This window comes from Arvicola amphibius, chromosome 10, assembly GCF_903992535.2.
Source record: "Arvicola amphibius chromosome 10, mArvAmp1.2, whole genome shotgun sequence".
Classification (NCBI taxonomy): domain Eukaryota; kingdom Metazoa; phylum Chordata; class Mammalia; order Rodentia; family Cricetidae; genus Arvicola; species Arvicola amphibius.
Window position 1 is genome coordinate 16,123,045 of NC_052056.1, and position 26,305 is coordinate 16,149,349.

At 37.1% G+C, this 26,305-nt stretch overlaps 1 protein-coding gene across 1 annotated transcript; it reads left to right on the forward strand.

The window, feature by feature from the left end:
* The first annotated feature begins 16,155 nt into the window (after positions 1-16,155).
* LOC119825139 (40S ribosomal protein SA-like) lies at positions 16,156-17,145 on the forward strand. The gene has a single exon (XM_038345824.1). The coding sequence runs from the start codon at positions 16,209-16,211 to the stop codon at positions 17,094-17,096; it is 888 nt and encodes a 295-aa protein (XP_038201752.1). The 5' UTR covers positions 16,156-16,208; the 3' UTR covers positions 17,097-17,145.
* Positions 17,146-26,305: the final 9,160 nt, after the last annotated feature.

Sequence of the window (26,305 nt, forward strand, 5' to 3'; positions counted from 1 at the left end):
CTTTATTGGGTATTGGAAGCTATACTGTAACTAATAAAATGGTGAAAATAATCAATTTTAGCACTTGAAGTTTGTTTCATATCCTTGATCATATAAGTAGCATAGTGATTGTGGGCTTTATATGAATATGAAACTAATGTTCAACATTATGTATGTCAGAATCAAAATTTAATATTTTTCAAAAACTTTAATTGATATAAATGAATTGTAATAATATACAAACTCCAAGAGATGTTAAAACTTCAATAATGGCAAGCCAAAGTATTAGGAAATATGACATAAATTGTTAATGAAAAGCTGATGTAAGTTTAGAAGACAATATTTATCATATTTAAAAACAGGACATTTCTTTTGAAGCCTATATAGAATAACATATAGAATCATAGGCAATACTAAATGTCACATTGTAATCAAAAATTTCTAGTTCTTATATTTCATTGTAGAAGCTGTATCATGTAACCAGAATTAGAGTTAACTAAAAGATTCTGTTTTATTTTTATTTTTTATTTTTTTCTTTTTCTTTTTTTTTCTCATGGTTTATTTTTTTTATATTTAAAAATTTCCATCTCCTTCCCTCCCCCTCCCCCCTCCCTCTCCTCCTCCTCCCCCTTCCCTCCCCTCTGTGGTAGCATGTGAAATTGTTTAAAATAATTTCCTTTTGTAGTTTAACACCATGACAATTTAATAGATGCAGCATGCCTATAATGTACTAATAATATCAATTAACTACTTATTTCTTCAGAATATTTAAGGTTGAAGATTTCTGGATATACTGCTTCAAAGGGTATTTTTGGCATACTTTCTATGTTCCAGAACTGTGTGGGGGACAAATTCAGTAATGAAAGGAATAAATAAGTTGCATTTTTCATGCAATTATTTCAACCAATGAAGGGATAATGGATAAGTAACTATTACAAATGTAATTCAGAAATACAGATTTTTCTAGTAGAAAAATTGTTTAGATTGTGGCACTCACATAAAAAATAGGACTTGGGCAATGTTCTTGTAATATCAGTGCTAAGAAGTATAATCAGAAGAGTCGGGGGATCCTAGACAGTAATTGAGCCCCAGGTTCAGATTTACTTTAAAATAATTCCATAGAGAGCAATGGAAAGATCACTAGAAACAACCTCTGACCTCAACATGTGCACACACATATATGTACATAGTCTCATACCCCAAGCATATATCATATATGTGCGTGAAAACACATGAATACACATGCAAAGAAATAATTCATTTAGTAGTGTATTGAACAGAAAGAAAAGATATATATATCACTAAAGTAATACTTCTTGTCACTATGCTGAGCAACATAACAGCAGAACACTTTTGATCATTCCACAAAGTATACCTGTTTGAAACTTAATGATGTACTCCCTATATAGATGTATAGCTATTATTTATTAATTAAATAAGGTATAACTTGTTTTAGCAAAGACAACTCAGTAAGCAGCTTTCAAGTAGAGATGTGTGAAACATGAGGAAGCAGGTTGTTATTTTCCTTTGGAAACTGTCCTTGTTGCTGATTGATATTAGTGAAGTCTCTACCCTGACCACCCTATTGAAAAAGGTGCGAAAAGGAACACATGTGGGGAATAACTTTATTTCTACATTACTGAAAGAATTAATTCATAATAATTCCAAATATCAATCTTGAAAATTTGATTCAAAATCTTCAAAAATCTTTGACTTTGGATTTTGTAATTATTTTGTGGTACAGTAACTTACTTAAAACAAAATTGCTGATGCTTCCACCTGGTTTTATCCTGGGTTCCTGTGAGGCTATTTCTTACTTTCCTATCAGCTCTGCAGCCTGTTTATAAGTGGACACTCTGCGATTTTAGCTTACTGCCTCATTTAAGCAAAAAAAAAAAATCATTCTAAAAATATCTTAATTGTACCCTAGTATTGTTTTGCAAAATTTAAGTGCCATCTGTGTTCGAGTAATTTTTCAGAAATAAGAAGATAACTGAACTTGGACCAGACATTTCAAATCAAGGGTTTTCCATATTCTTTTGATGACTTGTAATTAGAAGAGAAGAGTAATTGTTTACAAAGAGTAGTGTAAAGAGTGGGAAGATTTTTCTTCATTTCTCAAAGAAATCTATGTTCATGTGCATCTCTATGTTGCTATGCCCCTCTCTTCCCTCTCCCCCCCCTCTCTCTCTATCTCTCTCTCCCTCCTCCCTCTCTCTCTTTCTCTTTCTCTGTGTGTGTGTGTGTGTGTATGTGTGTGTAAAACAATAATAACCAAAAGAAAAAAGGCTAGCAATTTCAGAGTGAGGGACACTACAAAGGAGAGAGGTTGATGGAGGAAACATGGGAATGGCAGCAGAGAGCAGAGAAGGGAGGAAGTGATGAAATTATGTTTTAAATAAAAATGTATAAAAAGAAATGGTAAACTTTTGAAGCTAGAAGCTGGCCCAGATCCATGACAAAATTAGATAGGATGTATTTAAATAAGGGAATGGGAAAATGAATCAATCATTAGAATGAGAAGCTCAGCATACACATAAATATGTCAGGTGTAGCATATTTGAAATGCATGTATAGACAGTTCACTGCCTGAACAGAGTAGCTTAATCCATGAAATTGCATGACTTTTGTGAAGAAACTATAGAGGTGGTTCTTTAGCCTCACAAAACCACTCCTCAACACACACACACACACACACACACACATTTGTGAGGGCACACATGCACTGTGCGCTCAGAAAAATTATGAAAAGAATAGATGAAAATAATTATAAAGCACTTTAAAATGGATTCAAACATTCAAAAACAAATGCTGGAGAAAATGTGTGGGAAGTTTACCCTCATTGACTTCTGGTGGGATTGCAAACCGGTGTAGCCACTTGGAAAATGAGGGTGGAGAATCCTCAAATAAATAAACAAATCTACTCTGTGACCCAACTAAACCACTCCTTGGTATATGCCCAAAGAACTCAACACCTACCTCACTGTTATTTGCTCAGCCAGGTTCATAGCTGTCCAAGTAACATTAGATAAGAACTGGAAACAACCTAAATGTCCTTCATCAGGATGTTCAATGAAATGTAGTATACAGTACAGAATGCTGTTTAGCGCTAAAGAAAATTGAAATTAAGTTTGCAGGTAAATGGATGAAACTGGACATATTCATATTAACTGAAACAACCGAGATCCAGCAATACAAATGACACATTTTCTCATACTAGGAATTTCTGAAGTTCCCAACTCCAAAACTTCAGATTTGAGCACATAACCTCGATTAACAAGAGAAACTAGAAAATTAAAAAGAAACCATTGCTGGGGAGGGGTGAGAGAGCAATAGATAAGTCAAGAAAGAGCATGATAAATGATCTGATGGGGGGAATGGAAGAAAAACAGGAAATTTTTAATTAGTGAGTTGGTAGTAAGATAAATACAGGAGAAGAAAGTAGGGTATGTTAATAGTAAGAATATTTGAAAAGGACAAAATAGAAAAGAGAAGAGAAGAGAAGAGAAGAGAAGAGAAGAGAAGAGAAGAGAAGAGAAGAGAAGAGAAGAGAAAAGGAAAATGATTTCTGAATAACAGAAACACAAGTTTACATACAGTAGCTTAGGTACAATCGCTGTCACTATGTAGTGGAACTGAACAAGTCTACTTCTAATTATGAAATTGATTATTTATTTCCTTTCTCTTTTCTGGGGTTGTTGTGTATAAATCCATATAAATGTATTTAATGTTGAAAAATTTCAGATGAAGTTTTCAGATTCCACTTCAAAAGCCAACTCTAAACCTATATAAATTCATGAAGTTGGTATAATCTTGTATCTGATTAATGTTTGGTGCATAACTTCTTGATTTGCAATAGTTTTTACTTGTAAAGTTTATAAAAACAATGTAAAGAGATAAATAGCAGTGAAAAACTCATGTAGCAACACTGGAAATTAAACTGTTTTTGAAAGTCCCTATTATTTGCTGAAACACTTTTAAAACTAAGAGATGAGCCTTACGAATGCTAAATTATTTTTTGGTTTCTCTGAGCATTCCCCATACTTTTAAAAGAAAAGAATTAAGCCAATATATCACACCCCAAAATTGCATTAATGCAAGGAGAGTTTTAAATTGAAGCTACTTTGTAATTCTTTATTTTAATGCACCAATATTATTTTTTGAGGACATCATTTTAGGAGAACTCATTGGACCATTAATTTTCATAGAGTTCTATATTACTCTATTTGTTACCAGGAAATTCAAACCAGTGTAGCTTGGAAATAAAAATTGCTTTCTGACCAAAAAATAAAGGTCACTGTATTTAGATATTTCTCTTTATTTATTCTAGAAAAATTAATTGTAGACTGTTTATGCTGGTGACTTAGTACTTCTAATAAAATTATGGAGAAACATTTGGCCTCAATATTTGACTGAGCTCTCATTTAGTTTTGATTAATGTGCTTTATCTACTATTGTTTGTAAACATAAAATTGTTGTTATTTCTGTATATAAATTTAAAAATAAACAAAAATTATGCAAACTTTCATGAATAAAACTGGCTACACTCAGTAGGAATCAATCATCAAAATGGAAGGAAAAATGTATTAATTAGAAGGTAGCATTCCTATTTGTAATAGAGCACCCCCAGTTGCAGCATAGGTTCTAATAGGTAAGAGAGCTTTTGAGCTATTTTAAGTCCTCTTGGTATAAGTGTGTAGATTTTTGTGTCTATGCATATGAGTGCAGTTGACCAGCAAGGCCAAAGATATCAGATTCCCCTGGAACTGGAGTTGCAGGCAGCTATGAGCTTCTCATATAAGTGCTATGAACCAAATTCAGGCCCTCTACAAGAATGGTACAGTGCATGTTCTTCCTCATAGAACAGTCTCTCCACTCCCCACAGTCAGCATCTCGACTGAAATTATTGAAGTGGTTTAGTGATCAGCATCTCTGTTTCAGTACCATAGTTGATATACACTAAAGCACAGTGTGATTGACGTGACTGGTAAAGTGGGACCTATTTGAAAACAACAGAATGCACTACATTCATTTCTACATATTCCAAAGTGGGGAATAGTCCACAGAGAAAAACAAAATAAAACAAAACTCATAACTGAATATGCACTATAATGAGGAACTGTATTTTATTAGCAGATCAGTTTATAAGCTTCTTCATTAGACAGTGCACAGTGTTTGAATTTTGTAAGCATATATCTTAGCACTTTCAGAGAAATAGAATCTATTATTAAAGGATTTTTTAGCATATTTATTTTGCATTACTATGCATATTAAAGTGTAGCCATGTAGAACAATAATCAATAGCATGGTGACATTCATATTTTTAATTCATGCAAGACTGCCTGGAAATGGTTTATATTTGATATTGCACAGAAGTTAATAATGGATGATATGCATAAATATGCTCATCTGGGACTTATATTTAGCTAGAGCTTGAATTTCAACATAATCAAGCAGCTTAACTTTGGAAAATGCTTGATTTTTCTAAGAATTTTGCATAGAGTTATCTGCCCAACTGTAAGCAGTAAGCCTGCTCATAGTAGCTGAGTAAGGCATAAAAAATACAGGCCAGAGTCCAGCAAATGGCTCAGTACATTCTTTCTGTTCCTTAGCTGGCAGACTGTAACTGTTATTCATTGATTCTTTTTGGGACATGTGTATCATATTTTGTAAAGCCTTGGCTAGTGTCCTGACTTAGACTCCCAGGTGGTTTGATTACAAAGATAGCCATAATCTGGAAAATTTTGTATTTTAATAACTTATAAATAATACTTTTTTGATAAAATAAATAATTTTTAAAATTACAACTACACAAATTAAAATTGAGATTAAGAAGAAGTTTGTAAATACATTTTTGAAGGCAAGACTAGAGGGTGGATCAATTTACATTTCGATAATTAGTCAGCTTTAGCAAATGACTACCTCATTGAACCTGCAAATTTTTTTTTTTTTTTTTTTTTTTTTTTTGGTTTTTCGAGACAGGGTTTCTCTGCGGCTTTGGAGCCTGTCCTGGAACTAGCTCTTGTAGACCAGGCTGGTCTCGAACTCACAGAGATCCGCCTGCCTCTGCCTCCCGAGTGCTGGGATTAAAGGCGTGCGCCACCACCGCCCGGCGAACCTGCAAATCTTGAACAATATTTATGATGTCAGAATTCTAAAAATTCTTGAGCAGTTGGCAGAGAAACTGAGAGATAATCTAAAATGAAAATTTAAAATGTAATAATATTACAATCACAGACTTATAACAAATAATATGAATTGGTCTTTGAAGGAAGTGATGTAACAGAAAATATAATTAATGAATTATTCTTTAAATAATTTGACTTAAAGAAATCAAATTATTAACTCATTGACACATATATGATTCATGCTTGCTTTTCTAAACTTGAATACAATTTGGGAACATCATATTAAAATAATTATTGTTTTTTATTTAACAATATAAATGCATGTGGTCAGCATCCACAAAATATACACAGTAAAATGCATGTCCCTCCCTATATGGGAGATGTGTTTACATTAATCTGAGTTATCCATTTAAACTTTTAAATTCCCCGTCTTTTAGCCATACCCTTCACTTCAGTTTTGAGGCACATTATGGAGTAAAGTAGGAACACATGAGGAACATGACAGAATTTTAATTATCCTAACTAATTTGAGTGCCACTTTAGTTAACTTCCCCATAGACTGATAACAAAATAGTCACTTGTAATGTGCAGTTAATGTGTTTTTGTTTACTCCCTCCACAGATATGATATTTCATTATAGGTTTTGACACCTATTTTGCCTGATTCTCTTTCTGTACTCAATCTTGATTTTCTTCACTGAATCCAGAGATGATAGCTTATATTTGACTTTTATTATTTTCTTATCCTTTAATGAAGATCTCATATTTTTCATTAACTCTGTATGAGTATTGTATTTAATCAATGAGTGATTTATTTAGATAAGAGTCTCAACTAATCCCAGTGATTATGTTGATATTTAATGATTACTTTTTGCAAGTCAGGGAGATAACTATATATCTCACTTTTAATGTCCTCAGATTGAAGTGTTTAATTATGGATTTAAATCCAAAATGTTTAATTAAACATCAAATGCTGGCTATCTATCTATTGAAGAATTCACTCTTTAGATAGTTTGAACAAATTTCCAAATGTGCATGCAATATTTCTACTATAGTACTGCTACAGACTTCACCCCAAATTTTTGTTAAAGACCATGTCTCTTTTTAATATTCACAGGACTAAAACAAATTCAATTTCTTGAAGAATGGGAACAAGAGTTTATCTGAATGCAAACAGTGCCCTCAAAGCCTGCATTTGACAGGGACTCCAAGTAATTATTTTGCTTTAGTTACAGAAATTGTACATTGTTAGGGCATTTCAGTTAGTCTCGCTCTTTTTCTTTTTACTTGAATTGTTATCTCATCAGCCTCCCTCAACTCTGCTCATAGAATTCCATTATTCAAAAAATTCCCCATTACTTGCAGGACAGTATCTGCATTTCAAAGCATGGTTTTTGTAGTTATCACCTATAGTCTGGCCCCTGCTTCTTATTACCCTAACAAAATTCATCCCATAGTTACATAAGACTGTTTTTCTCTGTCCTCTTGCTAAGTTTATTTTACACGATGAGGAAAAGCACTGAGTAACTAACTAAAAGCCCAATCAACTGGTGTTTAAACACCTCCTCTCTAACAAACCTCCTTGACTATTCACAAGCAACTGCCCTTGCTTTATTTTCGTTTTTTTTTCTCATTTTTTTATTAAAAATTTCCATCTCCTCCCCTTCTCCTCCTCCCTCCCTCCCCTCCCCTCCACCCATACCCCCACTCTACCCCTCTCCAGGACAAAGAGCCATCAGGGCTCCCTTCACCATGCCAAGTCCAAGGTCCTCCCAGCTCCCCCCAAGTCCAGGAAGGTGAGCAACCAAACCGACAAGGCTCACAGTGAGACCATCCTTGCTGTAGAGTTCATGCTCATTGCCCTTGTCCTTGGTTTCTCATAAGTCTCATAGAGTTGATGCCATACCTGTCAGATGCCAGTCATGGATTCTTAAGCACATTATTCCCTGTCTTGTTTTCTGTATAAATCTGGGCCACGGTGATATTTTATTATCTAAATCTGAAATCAAAATATCACTGAAAAAAATTCTTTCCTTGTTTTTCTCAAAATACTACAAAATTGGCATATTCTTTTCTTAATCAGAAAAAAGTAAAGCAAAACTGTTTTCAACTGATTTTTTTCTAGTGTATCATACATCATAGCAATCTGCATATTTTACTGAAGAAGTGCTATTATATTTAATTGCAAGTTGCTCCTACAAATGCTGCAAATATAAAAATTGCACTTTTGTCTCCTTTATAATTATATGGAAACTAATGTTTAGGTAACTTGAGCTGTAGCCTAACAGTGAAGTAGCAGCAGACCTAACTCTGCTTAACGACACTGCCCAAAAGACACATACTCCTTGTTGCTATGTTCTGATGTGCACATATAATACAAAAGGGTGCCTTAATCAGACGCTATCAAGAAAACTTCCTTAGTAAGAATCATGATAGAAAGTAAATTGAATATAGGGAAAGTTAACTTGATATAATAAGGAATCTGATCTGGTAATTTTTAGCAGCACATAGGGAATCTAAAATAAATGTTCTCTATTAATAAGGTCATATAACGAGGAGGGAAAAAAAGTTAAAAGAAGGATATTAGAGTAAGAGGTAGAAGGGTTAGGTGTTAAAATCATCTTCCTCTCAAATTTAGACCACGAAGCTCAAAAGAATTCTGCTAGAGACATCTGTTTTAAGTGCCTTTCAATATCCTCATATCTGACTATGAAAGCTTCCTCCATTCTTAGATGATTCAAACAAACATATATACTGAACCCATCCAAGTTTCCACACATAATTCAATGTATAAATGGGGCACAGGGGCAGTCTAAAATGGTTTCCGATTATACGAGAATGTAGATACAACATATGGCTTTTGAAACCAAGAGACTATGTGACACTTACCATCTTCATCCAGAGTTGAGGATTTAGCTCCATAATTAGAGAACCAGAGCATCCCAACTGCAGAGGCAGATGGAGCAGATAAAATAGAATAATCCAAGTTCTTTTCAAGGACTTAACAATTGAGAGTACCCAGCATCACAGAATGCTTTTGAAAAATCTCCTGAGGTAATTTGTATATGTTCTCACATCCTCTTACACATCAAGTGTATTAGATATTGCAGACTGACATAAGAAAAAAAATACCACAAAATAACCTTTTCATAGGCATGACACATTGTTGTTTTCTCAAACTTTGCTTATATGATGGAAGTCTAATATCAAGAGAACTATTCTGTGATATCTATATAGGTCTGTACCCATGCCTTGCAGTTGTGCTTCTCATACTATATATTGCCACCTTTCTTATCTTTATAACTGTGTAGAGAAGAGCTTTGATGTTGCTTCTTTGCCAAATAAGGACATAATTCTTTGGACTAAGATCTTTCCTAACCTCATGAGTCACTGTGATATTCTTCTTGTAAGCCCTATTTTCAAATATAATAATGCTTTGGCTTAAGTCTTCAATATGTTTTGGGAGACAGAGTTGGGTCCAGAACATAAGATTTCACTGACTTCATGGAGAACCTTGGTGCCATTCATCATGTAGATATGTTCGAACAAACCTAATTCCATCACAAACTTCAGGATTTGACCAGGTTGACTATTGGTATATCAGCTATATAACTTCACATCCAACCAGAACAGTGTGTGCAGTGAAAACATCACTATTTAACCCAAATCAAATTAAAAAATGATCTTGGAAAAACTACTGCATAAGCTCATTATTAATTCATCATGTTTTTTCATTCATAAGTCTTTAATCTATTTTGACACAGAGAACTGCAAAGGAATCTTCTTAAATCTAACAAGACCTTGCTCACTATTCCTTAGGACAACTTCTTCCTCACATTGAGAGTATGAATAGATGAGGTTGTATTATTATCAATTAAAAATTAAGTGCCAAACAGACAGAATCTTAGAAACCATAAAACTGAGAATATTAAATAAACCAGTCACAATCCAGAAATCATTCCAGCACAGAGGTCCAAAAAAACCCAACCAGTTTCTTGAATTTTAACTTAGTTTGAAGCATTTCTGTCACAACAAGACACAGTAATTGACTTTAGAGTCTTTTCTTTCATTTTGTTTTTGTTATTGTTGCTTGGCTGTGAGAAAGAAAACATGTCACTTTGGGTCAATTACAAAATATTACTTTTTCTAAACCTTATTTCTGAACACTTCTTTCTCTTTATTTCTCTTTCTTTCTCTCCTCTCTCTCTCTCTCTCCTTCCCTCTCTCTCTTCCCTACTCTCTCTCTTGTCAGGGTCCATAGCCTCAACATAGAAACTATTTTTCCCCTAAATAGACTAGTACGGAGACACCAGAAATAATAAGACACAGTTCACACAGCAATCTCGGAAGAGCATCTCAGGCTTCATCCATTCTTAAAGATCTACCTGCTTTTATTATTCAAAACACCTTTTATCCCCCCTGGTAAACCAAGGTGGATACTCATTAATATTCCCTTTCTGGGGGAACATGGGACTACAGAAAACACCTGCACCTCAAGTCACCAGCTTTGGAATCAACACCTCTCCCCAGGTGATCTACATAATAACAAAAGAGAAGGAGCCATACATCCTGAGTCTTTGTCACGTGACTAGCTTGTTGAGCAGGATTGCAGCTGCCTTGGAAATTAAGCATGGCCAGAGAGACTGGCTGTAAATATTTTGGATGAAATATGGGCCCATGCTCTCTTTCTGATTATGTACTAACAGTAGCTGCAATGTAAACTGCTCCTTCTGCTATGGCCTCCCTGCCCTGTTGGTCTGGAACTATTTGCTGAAATAAACTCTTCCTTCCTGAAGCTTATTTGGAGGGACATTTCATCAACTGTAGGGATAGTAATTAATGCAGAAGTGGTGCTGGAGAATTATCTGTATTCTGTCAATCATGTTTTAAATAAACACTGATTGGCCAGGCAGGAAGTATAGGTGGGTCAACCAGACAGGAAGTAGATGTGGGACTATGAGAACAGGAGTATTCTGGGAAGATGGAAGCCCATTCCTCTTATTTCCTACCTAGACCACCGAGAAGCAACATGTGACCTGTCCCGCTGTGATAGATACCTAGCCATGTGGCTAACATAGATAAGAACAATGGGTTAATATAAGCTACAAGAGCTAATAGAAACCTGAGCTAATGGGCCAATTAGTTTATAATCTTATGCAGACCTCTGTGTGATTTTCTTTGGTGTTTGCCAGCTGTGGGGTATAGGGCGGGACAGAAACCCCACAAGCAGCCCCTCATGTTACATAGAAGTATTTTATTCACCACATTGACAATCACTTTTCAAACTCCTTTGCATGCCTAATTATGAGACTGATTATCTTACTTAACTGCTGTATAATTTTTGATAGCAATAGTCACAACATCTCTTTCAAGACAAAACTCAGGCACACAAGTTCCTTAATGACTATTCAGAACAAAATGAATTAGTACAGAGTAATCTTATTGATGCTAGCATTTGAATAAAATGTTTTACAAAGAATATTTACAAATATGAATTTATAATGTTATTTTGGTTCATTTAGCATGTAATTTTAATAGTTTCATAGCTATGTTCTATTCCTGTACATATTTATAACTCACTGGTCTACCTAGTAACATATTGCCCATACTCTTTTTAAACTATCTATTTATATGTATAAAAGTCTGTTTTACATATATATGTATATGTATACATGTATGTATTCTGTTTATTTCTTATATCAATTCTAAATAGAATGTTAACTAACTTTTCAAAGGTGTTCTAATGGTTAAGTCTTACAAGACAATTTAATGTGGCTGATTGCTTAGATTTAAGTCAAAATATACAAAACACCTCTATAAGAGATACCATCTTTCTCAAGCATATATTCATAATTAGTTTATTTTTAGACAAGACACCTTCTTCCTAGACAGATAATTAACATGCAGCCAAAGGCTTCATGTTACCAGAAACTGCTTATTACAACTTTATGATTATTAATTGTCATAAGACAAGCTTATCATAGGCTGAGGTGAATGGAAATGAAAAGTATCACATAAAAAATTTGCTTTTCCAATCATTATGTGTAATATCCTTCATTTACTCTTTTCCTTTTATGCTGGGATTATACTGTAGTATAACCCTTGTAAAAGCCCCCCATTAATATTTTCTGCATCTGCATATTTAACCAACACCAACCACAATGTATATACATGCTTTCTTGTCCCTTTATACCTCATAATACATTGGGGAAAGAATCTATAAAATATTTACATTTTAATTAATGCTATTAGAAATTCTAAAATGAAGATATGGTTAAAATGAGTAGGAAGACTTGCTTAGGCTATATGAAAATACCATGGGGTTTCCGTTGAGAAGTGACCACTATTTGGTTTTGTTGTACTCATGGGTTTGGAACTAGCTTTCAGTAGTTAGTCAAGGAAGATGGTTCTCTCAGAGACACCAAAGCCATGCGGGCTATTTTATGTAGTGAAGCAGTGGACAGAATCTTTGACTTCTAGAAACAGTTTTAATGTAATATCCAATTGTAAAAACCACTTTATTTTGCCCCATTCCTTTTATTTTGTTCATTATTTCCACTTTTGTTCAAATATCCAAATGCTTTTATAGGACAAGCAAATTATTTACTTATCTTCATTATTTCATAGTGAGTCCAATTTATAAGATAAAACATATAGATTTTGTAAAGATATTAATTGTAAAAATTAAATTCAAAGAAACAAATATAAACAAGCAACCTATTCCATTTATGAAAATATATGACAAGCTTTAACTTTTTTCATTAATGTTAGAAAATTCTTCATTGAATAAATTTAATGGCATTTTTTTCTTCAAAGACATCTAGAAGACTGTGTAATTGTGAGGTATGGTGTCTTAAACAATTTATCATGAGAATTAAGAATATCTAATTTATACATTTACTTTCAAGATTGACTTTTCTAGCCCAAATTGCACTGAAGTTTTGAATATAATTTAACCTTCATAGGGCCTCTGAAAATAAGCACTTACATGGTGTAAAATCTTGGTACCTCCCTCCCAAGATACTGAATTAGCCTTCCTGTTTGTTTTCTCCATTTTCTTGTTCATATTAACTTCCTGATAATAGCATTGAAAACAAAATTTTCAATTATTGATGGACAATACTAGTGTATGTCTGTGGAAACTTGATCAAGCTGAACTTAATAAAAACATGAATCTCAATATCTGGGTTGAATTTTAAAAACATCAAGTTCTAAGGTGAATTTTTTTCTGTTTCATTAATTTTTGAAGTGAATGGCAATTTGCCACACATCTTACTGAATAAATTTGATCACTAGCAGAAATTCCCATACTAGTCATCTAGATGAATACCCAAATATTGAGCAGTCATGGCTCATATTAAACAGTAATACTTTTTACATGTTTCAACACCACCTTTAATTTCTACTGCAAAATGCAATTAATTCAAAGAAAGGGTTAATTCTAGGCATCCTGACAAGAACAAATAAGAAATACTCAACATGAAAGAAAGTATACTTAGCATATTACTTTATTTAAATGCAAACTTATATGTAGTCATGCAGATGGGTTCTATATACAGATATAAAATCATACATAAATATGTACTAACCATGAAACTTGATAATTAACTGCATGGAAAATTTAAAGATGTTGAGAAAACAATCACTATTAATTGTAAAATTCAATGCATCATAAAACTGTCCATAATTATGATCAGTTATTAGTAGTTAAGATATATTTTTGTTATGTTAAAGGAGTTTTGGATTTTAGAGAACTTTTACTTATAGTTAAGAAAATAAAAATATCTTTATTATGTTTATGTATATATCTAATGTCTATTATTAAATAGGTCAGCTGTGTGATAGAGTGGAGGAGATAACAGATTTAAATCAGATAATACTGAGGATGCCTTGCATTATAAGTAGAAGACAGAAATGCACACATCACATATTACAGTATAAATGCCAAATGTTATGTGTAAAACGATTGACCTAGGTAACAGTCATCCTTTGAATCATGTATTCTTTTTTTTTTCTCATGGTTTATTTTTTTTATATTTAAAAATTTCCATCTCCTTCCCTCCTCCTCCCCTCTCCCTCCCCTCCTCCTCCCCCTTCCCTCCCCTCCTTCTCCCCCTTCCCTCCCCTCCCCTCCACCCATACCTCCCCTCCCTCCCTCTCAAGGCCAAGGAGCCATCAGGGTTCCCCACACTATGCTAAGACCAAGGGTGGATATGAGAGCAGGGAAGCATATATCTTAATGAATCATGTATTCTTGTAATACCCACATCCTCTCTCTATTTCCATTCTCCCAACAACAGTTTTGTTGCTATGGCAACCACCAACCTTAAAGAACCATTATCTTCAAAAGTGAAAATTTAAAGAAAAATTGAATATCTATAGAAACCAATAAGCAAATTGAGGATGGAGAGAATGAGATATGTATTTTAATTAAGAGTGATGTTAGTCTTCAACAGATATTTTACCTGTGGAATATGTCATGGCTATTAAGATGAGGCAAGTGTGTTTTAAGGGAACATATCTTTCAGACTGAGTAAGTTTTCCACAATCAAGAAAATGAGTTAGTAAAACCATGAATTTAATAATATCATGTAGTTTTTCCAGTGACAGGTATAGGAAAACCTACCTTTATGTCATTGGTCAGGAAACTGCAAGAATAACTTCAAACAACATAGTCATTTGCCATGATAGTTTGCAAGTCCAACAAAATTGAAGGTGAGACTGAATACTGAATAGAACATATACACCAGAAATGGTACTCAGTGTAACAGAACTCGAAGTGACCTGGGGCTTCCTCCTTGAGGACTAGCTCTCATAGGTTCTATGCATGCACTGTAAGCTACAAAAAGAGAAAAGTAATCAGTATTCCTGCACAGTATGAAATCCTACGAACCTAAACAATGACCAGCTCAGCAAGATGTGCAAATGGATGCAATAGTTGCACTTATTTCTTGCAAGAAACCATAGATGTGGAATTGAACTTAAGAACCTTTTAAAAGAAGGAAAATCATGTTCAGCTTTGTAAATATAGCAATAAACACACTTCTTGGGGGATTATAGAATCTAGAAGAAAAACTACTAACATTTTCCATAACTAATAAGATTTTAGCTGTATTCTAAATACTTATTCTTTTTTTCATTGCATGTATTTTTTTATTTTATTTTTTAATATTTTAAAAATTTCATTTTTTGTTTCCAGTTTATTTATTTTTTATTAAAAATTGCCATCTCCTCCCCTCCTCCTCCCCCTTCCCTCCCCTCCCCTCCACCCATACCCCCACTCCCTCCCTCTCCAGGCCAAAGAGCCATCAGGGTTCTCTACACTATGTTGAGTCCAAGGTCCTCCCAACTCCCTCCAGGTCCAGGAAGGTGAGCAAATGTCCCAAGCAATGTATTGTTAACTTTTAATGGTTAGAGTGCTCAAGAAAAAACTTCTCAGGCCAAAGCAGCTGCAGTTATTATTCTGTTTCTGAAATAATAAGTGTTATATTTTCTATCTTTAAAAAAAAATTTCCATCTCCTCCCCTCCTCTTCTTCCTTTCCTCCCCTCCCTTCCACCCATACACCCACTCCCTCCCTCTCCAGACCAAAGAGCCATCAGGGTTCCCTACACTATGTTAAGTCCAAGGTCCTCCCAGCTCCCCGTAAGTCCAGGAAGGTGATCAACCAAACTGACAAGGCTCACACAGAGCCCGTCCATGCTGTAGAGTTCAAGCTCATCGCCATTGTCCTTGGTTTCTCAGTCATCCTCCACTGTCAGTCACATTCAGAGAGTCCGGTTTGGCCGCATGTTCCATCAGTCCCATTCCAACTGGTCTTGGTGATCTCCCGTTAATTCTGTCCCACCATCTCAGTGGGTGAACGCACCCCTCACGGTACTGACTTTATTTCTCATGTTCTCCCTCCTTCTGCTTCTCATCAGGACCTTGGGAGCTCAGTCCGGTGCTCCAATGTGGGGCTCTGTCTCTGTCTCCATCCATCGCCAGGTGAAGTTTCTATGGTGATATGCAAGATATTCATGAGTGCTTTCCGCGTTGCCACCTGACGGGTCCATACGGCGTTGTTCTTGGTTCCCGACGTAACTTAAAGGGAAACTTACACAATGTCCGGAGCCCTTGACGTCCTGCAGATGAAGGAGGAGGATGTCCTCAAATTCCTCGCTGCAGGCACCCACTTAGGTGGCACCAACCTCGACTTTCAGATGGAGCAGTACATCTACAAAAGGAAAAGCGATGGCATCTACATCATCAATCTGAAGAGGACCTGGGAGAAGCTGTTGCGGGCAGCTCGGGCTATTGTTGCCATTGAGAACCCTGCTGATGTCAGCGTCATCTCCTCCAGGAACACTGGGCAGAGAGCCGTGCTGAAGTTTGCTGCCGCCACTGGAGCCACTCCGATTGCTGGCCGTTTCACCCCAGGGACCTTTACTAACCAGATCCAGGCAGCCTTCAGGGAGCCACGGCTTCTAGTGGTGACTGATCCCAGGGCTGACCACCAGCCCCTCACAGAGGCGTCTTACGTGAACCTGCCCACCATTGCCCTATGTAACACAGACTCACCTCTGCACTACGTGGACATCGCCATCCCGTGCAACAACAAGGGAGCTCACTCGGTGGGCCTGATGTGGTGGATGCTGGCCCGGGAAGTACTCCGCACGCGTGGCACTATCTCCCGTGAGCACCCATGGGAGGTTATGCCTGATCTTTACTTCTGCAGAGACCCAGAGGAGATTGAGAAGGAAGAACAGGCTGCTGCTGAGAAGGCCGTGACCAAGGAGGAATTTCAGGGTGAATGGACTGCACCAGCTCCTGAGTTCACTGCTGCTCAGCCAGAGGTGGCTGACTGGTCTGAGGGTGTGCAGGTGCCATCGGTGCCCATCCAGCAGTTCCCTAGTGAAGACTGGAGTGCCCAGCCAGCCACTGAGGATTGGTCAGCAGCTCCCACAGCGCAGGCCACAGAGTGGGTTGGAGCCACCACTGAGTGGTCCTGAGCTCCTCTGCAGACACCTGAACAAAGGGAAAAAAAGGTGGAAGGAAAATAAAGTTCCTACAAGCTGAAAAAAAAAAGATATTCATGAGTATGGTTATAGGATCTGGCCTTTTCCGACTCCCTCTCCTCAGCTGCCCAAGGAACTAGCTGGGGGCATCTCCCTGGATACCTGGGAAGCCCTCTAGAGTCAAGTCTTTTGACAACCCTAATATGGCTTCCTTAATTTAGATATATGGTTCCATGCTCCCATATCCTCCCTTCCTATATCCCAACCATCCCATTCCCCCAAGCTCTCCCCATCCTCCCCTTCATGCTTTTCTCTCCCCATCTCCCCTTGCCCCCATCGCATCCCACCCCCAAGTTCCCAATTTTTGCCTGGAAATCTTGTCTACTTCCAATATCCAGGCGGATAACTATATGTTTTTCTTTGGGTTCACCTTCTTATTATCTTCTCAAGGATCACGAATTATAGGCTCGATGTCCTTTAGTTATGGCTAGAAACCGATTATGAGTGAGTACATCCCATGTTCATCTTTTTGGGTCTGGGTTACCTCACTCAGAATAGTGTTTTCTATTTCCATCCATTTGCATGCAAAATTCAAGATGTCATTGTTTTTTACCGCTGAGTAGTATTCTAACATGTATATATTCCACAGTTTCTTCATCCATTCTTCCACTGAAGGGCATCTAGGTTGTTTCCAGGTTCTGGCTATTACAAATAATGCTGCTATAAATATAGTTGAACAAATGCTTTTGTAGTATGATTGGCATCTCTTGGGTAAATTCCCAAGAGTGGAATTGCTGGGTCCTGGGGTAGGTTGATCAGGTAAGTGTAGCTTTCAGCCTCCTTTTAAGAAACTTCCTTTTGTTGAAAACGGAGACTGTAACGGAGATACATTGTTGTGTCTGTACTTGCCTCCAGGCATGTGACCTCCCTAGAAAAGTGGGGGACAGATGAAAGTGAGAATGTTACATGCAGAAAAGCAAGAAGGCAGGGTTAATGATACCTCTTGTCAAAATTCAGAGAATAATTGACCATGAGATGCACAACCACAATTGATTAATATGCAAAGCAGTCCCCCATAGAGACTTACAGAAGAAAGGCACAAAGATTGTAACCACACAAAGACCAACTTAGTTTATAGTACCAGACATGAATTTTTTCCTTTTCAGTGGACTGGAAGACGTTTCCTTGGAGTTTGTGCCTTTAAGATTTTATAAGGAAGTTGTGGTCAAGACTCAAATCTCCAAGACAAAAAGAACTTTCGAAGAGTATCCAGGACACCCCTCCCTGTGTGTGATCAATCATGTGTCTTTACCTCTGGTTTCGTTGTTAAACGTGTCTGATGATAGTTGGTAATCGTTAGCAAACTATATGTTCTTGCAAGTGTGTGAAAGGGTACTAATGTGAGGACTGATTAACGATAGTTTGTCATCTCTGGCTTCTAAGTTCCCAGGATGACCCACTGTGGCTCAGGAAAGAGTTGGTCTCTTTATCAGAGTATTAGTCTCACACCCACAAGGATAGCTCCAACTAAGACTCCTAACAATAGTAGTGGAGAGGGAGCCCAAACTGGCCTTCTTCTGCAATCAGACCGGTGAATATGTCAATTATCATTATAGAGCCTTCGTCCAGCAACTGACAGAACCAGATGCAGAGATCTACAACGAAGCACCAGTCCCAGCTCTGGGAATCCAAAAGAAGAGAGGGAAGTTGGAATATATAAACAAGGGAGTTTAAAATAAGGGAAATCTACAGAGACAGTTGAATCAAGCTTGTAGAAACTCAAAAACTCTAGAATAACGTCTGTAGAACTGCCATGGGACCAAATTAGTCCCTCCGTATGTGGTGAAGCTTGGACTATGTGCAAGAAACCTGGCAGAAGGACCAGAATCTATCCCTGGTGCATGAGTTAACTTATTGTAGCTCATTTCCCATGTTCAGTCTTAATGCTGAGGGCAGGGCTTGGTCCTGCCCCACCTTAATGTGCCAGACATTGTTGACTCCACATTGGAGGCATTATCCATTGGGAGGAGTGGATGGGGGGGATGAGGTACAAGGGGGAGTGGAAGGGGAGTGGGAAGAACTGAGGTTGGGATGTAAAATGAAATAAAAAATTAAAGTTGGGATGAAACAGTAAATAAATAAAATTCTATTGAGGGCTACTGGAATGAAAAGTCTGTGAACCTTTATACCTGGGCTTTGATGCCACTAGGATAGAAATGTGCCTCCTTTGCTCAGATCAACCTTTTACATCAGGCCGTGCAACTGCCTCTTTGGGTGTATGTACTTATATGAAAGAGCTATGAGATAAGAATTATTGTAATGTATAATATGAATTTTATGACATTTGAAAATTATTACACAATGTATTTTTAGAACTTTTAAATGCAAGATAAAGAAGTTAAAATGCACTAAATATGTTCCAATACACTACAAGAATATGAAGGTTATTATGCAACATTTCTTTTTTTTTTAGCAGTAACCAGATATTTATTTTATTTTATTATTTTTTTTAATTTTTATTTTTTTTCATGGTTTATTTTTTTTACTTAAAAATTTCCATCTCCTCCCCTCGTCCTCCCCCTTCCCTCCCCTCCTCGTCCCCCTTCCCTCCCCTCCTCCTCTCCCTTCCCTCCCCTCCTTCTCCCCCTTCCCTCCCATCCCCTCCACCCATACCTCCCCTCCCTCCCTCTCAAGGCCAAGGAGCCATCAGGGTTCCCTACTCTATGCTAAGACCAAGGTCCTCCCAACTCCCCCCAGGTCCAGGAAGGTGATCGACCAAGCTGAGAAGGCTCCCACAGAGCCCATCCATGCAGAAGAATCAGAGCCCAGCGCCATTGTCCTTTGCTTCTCAGTCAGCCCCCACTGTTGGCCACATTCAGAGAGACGGGTTTGGTCGCATGATCCATCAGTCCCATTCCAACTGGAGTTGGTGATCTCCCATTAGTTCTTTCCCACCGTCTCCATGAGTGAACGCACCCCTCACGGTCCTGACTTTCTTTCTCATGTTCTCTCTCCTTCTACTCCTCATCAGGACCTTGGGAGCTCAGTCCAGTGCTCCAATGTGGGGCTCAGTCAATTTCTTCATCTATCGCCAGGTAGAGGTTCCCTCACGGGCCTGACTTTCTTTCTCATGTTCTCTCTCCTTCTGCTCCTCATCAGGACCTTGGGAGTGGGAGCTCAGTCCGGTGCTCCAATGTGGGGCTCTGTCATTTTCTTCATCTATTGCCAGGTGGAGGTTCTATGGTGATATGCAAGAAATTCATCAGTATGGCTATAGGAACTGGCCTTTTCAGGCTCCCTCTCCTCAGCTGCCCAAGGAACTAACTGGGGTTCGTCTCCCTGGAAACCTGGGAACCCCTCTAGGGTCAAGTCTCTTGACAACCCTCAGGTGGCTCCCTAAATTAAGATATATGCTTCTTCCCTGCTCCCATATCCACCCTTCCTGTATCCCAAGCATCCCATTCCTCCGAGCTCCCCCCATTCTCCCCTTCACGCTTTTCTCTCCCCCTCTCCCCTTGGCCGCGTCTCGCCCAACCCTCAAGTTCCCAATTTTTGCCTGGCGATCGTGTCTACTTCCAATATCCAGGAGGATTACTATATCTTCTTTTGGGAGTTCACCTTCTTATTATCTTCTCAAGGATCCCAAATTATAGGCTTGATTTCCTTTAATTATGGCTAGAAACAGATTATGAGTGAGTACATCCCATGTTCATCTTTTTGGGTCTGGGTTACCTCACTAAGAATAGTGTTTTCTATTTCCATCCATTTGCATGCAAAATTCAAGATGTCATTGTTTTTTACCGCTGAGTAGTATTCTAGCATGTATATATTCCACAGTTTCTTCATCCATTCTTCCACTGAAGGGCATCTAGGTTATTTCCATGATCTGGCTATTACAAATAATGCTGCTATGAACATAGATGAGCAAATGCTTTTGTAGTATGATTGGGCATCTCTTGGGTAGATTCCCAATAGTGGAATTGCTGGGTCCTGGGGTAGGTCAACTACTGAACCACACCTGGGTCAAGGAAGAAATAAAGAAAGAAATTAAAGTCTTTCTTGAATTTAATGAAAACAAAGACACAACATACTCAAACCTATGGGACACAATGAAAGCAGTGCTAAGAGGAAAGTTCATAGCACTAAGTGCCCACTTAAAGAAAACAGAGAAAGCACTCATTGGTGACTTAACAGCACACCTGAAAGCTCTGGAAAAAAAAGAAGCAGACTCACCTAGGAGAAGTAGAAGACTGGAAATAATCAAACTGAGGGCAGAAATCAACAAAATAGAAACACAGAAAACAATCCAAAGAATCAATGAAACAAGAAGCTGGTTCTTGGAGAAAATCAACAAGATTGACAAACCTTAGCCAAACTAATCAAACGGCAGAGGGAGAACACACAAATTATGCAACATTTCTGACTTTTAATTAGTGCTGTCATTTTCATGTAATTATCAAATGAGTGAAGATGTTAGATGGTAGTCAGCTAATCCTGGGAACATAGTTACAGTGACCATAGAGATCTTATTTGGTAATTTACACACTTACCCTTTATAAACAAAGAAAGGAGACTTGAAATCCCCTTTTCTGTTCTTACCCTGTACAGTTGTAGACAAAGGGAATTCTAATTCAAAGAATTAGCTATTAACTGAGAAGATTTTCTTCATTGTTATGAAAGCCTACTTTGTTCACAGGCATGATAACTTTACAGGATAAAATTTATTATTATGGAGGGAGATCATGAGCAAGGAAGTCAGGACCATGAGGGGTGCGTTCACCCATTGAGACGGTGGGACAGATCTAACGGGAGACCATCAAGTCCAGTTGGAATGGGACTGATGGAACAGGGGACCAAACCAGACTCTCTGAATGTGGCTGGCGGTGGAGGAGGACTGAGAAACCAAGGACAACGGCGATGAGCTTGAACTCTACAGCATGGACGGGCTCACTGGAGCCTTGTCAGTTTGGTTGCTCACCTTCCTGGACTTAGGGGGAGCTGGGAGGACCTTGGACTTAACATAGTGAAGGGAACCCTGATGGCTCTTTGTCTTGGAGAGGGAGGGAGTGGGGGTATGGGTGGAAGGGAGGGGAGGGAAGGGGAAGGAGGAGGGGAGGAGATGGAAATTTTTAATAAAAAAATGAGAAAAAAGTATTTTATTAGGATGGAGGTATTTTATTACCTAATTAAGCAGTTGTTCACATGGCATATGGGAAATTAGGACATTCTCATGCTTTATCCCACCACCTCTTCTTCATTTTTCTCCACTTCTGCATTATTTTCCCAGTAATACTGTTTAGATAGCAAGGTTCTGAATGATTATACCTGTTAATAGAAATTCTTCCATCAATTGATAGTTACTTTGTCTTATATGTTTAATCTCTCCTCCTATTACTTCTTTATTCTAAAGATACTCTGATTAATCTTTGTCTTTAGGGCATTCTCAAACCTTAAACATCATTTCTAAAGTTTTGAGGTAAAGTTTTAGGATTCAGAGAGAGCATTGATCAAACTAGAGAAGTAACAGTCTTATATGATTTGTGCTTTCTTTTCATTTAGCAGTTGTCTCATTTTAAAGTTTATTTTAAAATTAAAAGACACTTGATTTGTATTAATTTTCTGTTTTAAATTTTATCTCACAGTGTCTCACATTCCAATGTTCCAAGTTACCTTGCACAAAGTAAAATATCATTTACTTAGTGAATACTTAGATTTCAAAAATCATCCATTATCAAATACTTTTTATAGTGACTTGAGTTTACCTTTGGTGAAAACTTTGACCTTCACTTTTTATGCCTATATCACACTTGTACAGATCAGTGATTTAAACAAGTGTAGACAGAGGTCTGTGTCATTTGCTTGCTGTGATAATGTACCACCTTATAGCATTGGATGAATTATTTAGGATTATAGAAATATTTATGCCACAAAATAGTAGCCAAAGTTTATTTGAATGGAGATTACATTTTAAGCCAAAAGGACAAAAATAGCTACTAAGTGAAGACTCCACACCTATGTATGATATTTGATAACAAATCATGACTAACATTAGCTTTGATTTTCTTAGAAGATTTCTCAATGATTTAGAGTCCAAGTGCACATAAAATAGTTTACACTGTATATATATATATATTATAATAATATATAATATATAATATATATATTATTGATATATATATGTGTATATATATACATATATATCAATAATATAAAAATTTTGATAACTCTTTTCATTCTTACCAAAGTGTTGGAGGAGACTTCTTGTTTCGTTACCAGCTGCTTAGCCCTGTATAATCACACAGAAACTATATTAATTAAATCTCTGTTTGACCCATTAGCTCTAGCTGCTTATTGGCTAACTCTTACATATTAATTTAACCCATCTCCATTAATCTGTATATGGTCACATTGCTGTGACACACCAGCTAAAACTCTGACATATGTTTGCAGTAGAGCTACATGGCTTCTGTCTGACTCTGCCCTTCTTTTCCCCAGCATACAGCTTAGCTTTCCCCACCTAGTTCTGTACTTCCCTGCCATAGGCTCAAAACAATTCTTTCTTCATTAACCCATAAGAGCAACACATCAAGAAGGACCTACCACACCAACAAAGCTCTTTGGACAGTCCTGTTACATGAGATATACTTTCTCAATCACAAATTTTTCAATGAATTACTCATATATAAGTACTTACTAATAAAAAGATCTCACTCATTATTTGAACTTAAATGACTTCCAAAATATTTAGCGATTTCTATTTTTTTAAAAGAATTTCTAAATATTCACATAATTTGCAATACTACCTCTCCCTTTTCAAATTTCTCCTGTTTTTCATAACTTCCTCTCAAATTCATAAGCTCTTCTTTTTAAATCTCTCTCTCTCACTCACTCACATGCACAAAGATACACACAGACATACACATACACACCACGTATGTTCACAAAAATGGACACACACAGGCACATGCACAACCTGCCTAGGTAATTTAGTGTTGCTCTTAAACACATGTATGTCTGTTGACATCAGGTAAACTATCACAGGCTTGCCTGGCCCTGAAGTCTAATTCTCTCACTCTCTGCAGTATCTTTAGTTGCCTATTAGTTTTTTATCTATGGACTGAATCTTGAAAGTTTTATTTCTTTCTATCTTGGCATGTCAACTGGTTTTATTAATAGACAGGTTCTGTTAGGCAACCATATTTCATAAATATAGCTTGCTTGTAGGAGAAACTATCTTGTAGAATATGTAGTGACACCTAAACTAAAAAACAAGAAAGAGTTCTATGGAATATTTAATATTTCATACTATTATTGGTGTTATATACAGAAATTAATACTAACTATGTGCTGTATATATTGTTGGTATTAATGTTGTTATTATGCTTATTATTGCCATGATATGAATTGAACAAGAACCATGAGTAGCTAAGCAAGCACTGTGCTGAGCTACTTTCACAGTCCATTTTAAATTCATTCTTTGTTTAATTCTTGAGATTCTACTTTCACATGAATTTGAAGAGGATAAAATTATTTATTTTCTGGACATTTCTGGCACCCTCTCCTCAGCTGCCCAAGGAACTAGCTGGGGGCGTCTTCCTGGACACCTGGGAACCCCTCTAGAGTCAAGTCTCTGCCAACCCTAGAATGGCTCCCTTAATTAAGATATATAATTCCTTGTTCCCATATCCACCCTTCCTATATCCCAACCATCCTATTCCCCCAAGCTCTTCCCATCCTCCACTTCACACTTTTCTCTCCCCATCCCCCCAACCCCCCATCCCACCCCACCCCCCAAGTACCCATTTTTTGTCCAGCAATTTTGTCTACTTCCAATATCCAGGAGGATAACTCTATGTTTTTCTTTGGATTCACCTTCTTATATATCTTCTCTAGGATTTTTTTACGAATTATAGGCTTGATGTCCTTTATTTATGGCTAGAAACCAATTATAAGTGAGTACATCCTATGTTCATCTTTTTGGGCCTAGGTTACCTCACTCAGAATAGTGTTTTCTATTTCCATCCATTTGCATGCAAAATTCAAGATGTCATTGTTTTTTACCGCCGAGTAGTACTCTAATATGTATATATTCCACACTTTCTTCATCCATTCTTCCACTGAAGGGCATCTAGGTTGTTTCCAGGTTCTGGCTATTACAAATAACGCTGCTATAAACATAGTTGAACAAATGCTTTTGTAATATGATTGGGCATCTCTTGGGTAAATTGTGAGCCTTGTCAGTTCAGTTGCTTACCTTCCTGGACTTAGGGGGAGCTGGGAGGACCTTGGACTTAACATAGTGAAGGGAACCCTGATGGCTCTTTGGCTTGGAGAGGGGCGGAGTGGGGGTATGGGTGGAAGGGAGGGGAGGGAAGGGGGAGGAGAAGGGGAGGAGATGGAAATTTTTAATAAAAAAATGAGGAAAAAATTATTTATTTTCCTTATTTTTGTTTTAATTAAAAATAGATTCTTTTCTCTTACAACACATCCCAATTATAGCTTTCCTTCCCTCCATTACTTCCTGTTACCTCCTCACCTCCCTTCTCTCCTAGATCTACTCCCCCTCTGTTTCCTCTTCAGAAAAGAGCATGTCTTCAAAAGACTATAGACAAACAAGAAACAACATGAGTTCAAATAGATGGCTTAGAGTTTAAGAGCACTGACTGCTCTTCTAAAGGTCCCGAGTTCAATTCCCAGCAATCACATGGAGGCTCACAACCACTTTTAATGAGATCTGGTGCCATCTTCTGATGCACAGGTAGAACACTTTATACATAATAAATCTTTTAAAAAGTCTGTTTCATTGAAAATTTTATCTGTTTCTTATCTTTTTAATAATGTTGTTATTAATGTACTTACACATGATAACATGATTACACATGATAACAAGCATGATGTGTTTGTTTGCCACATGTCTTTGTACATGTGTGAAGTTGTGTCTTTCTGACACATGTCTCAGTATGTGTCTGGAGCTCAGAGGGCAATATGGTGGAGTCATTTCTCTGCCTCTACTTTTCTTTGTGTTCTTTGAATCAAACTCAGGTTGCCAGATTTCTGAGTCTGTTCTTTTGTTCCCATGCTTCCCAGACCCGAAATCATCACTCAGAAACTAGATTAATTACATCACTGCTTGGCCAAACACTTCCTAGATAGTATTACTATCTAGCTCTTATATCTCAAATTAACCCATTTCTATTAATCTG

What these genes read in the sequence shown, in the direction of transcription:
- LOC119825139 (XM_038345824.1), top strand. Translation starts at nt 16,209, where the DNA reads ATGTCCGGAGCCCTTGACGTCCTGCAGATGAAGGAGGAGGATGTCCTC.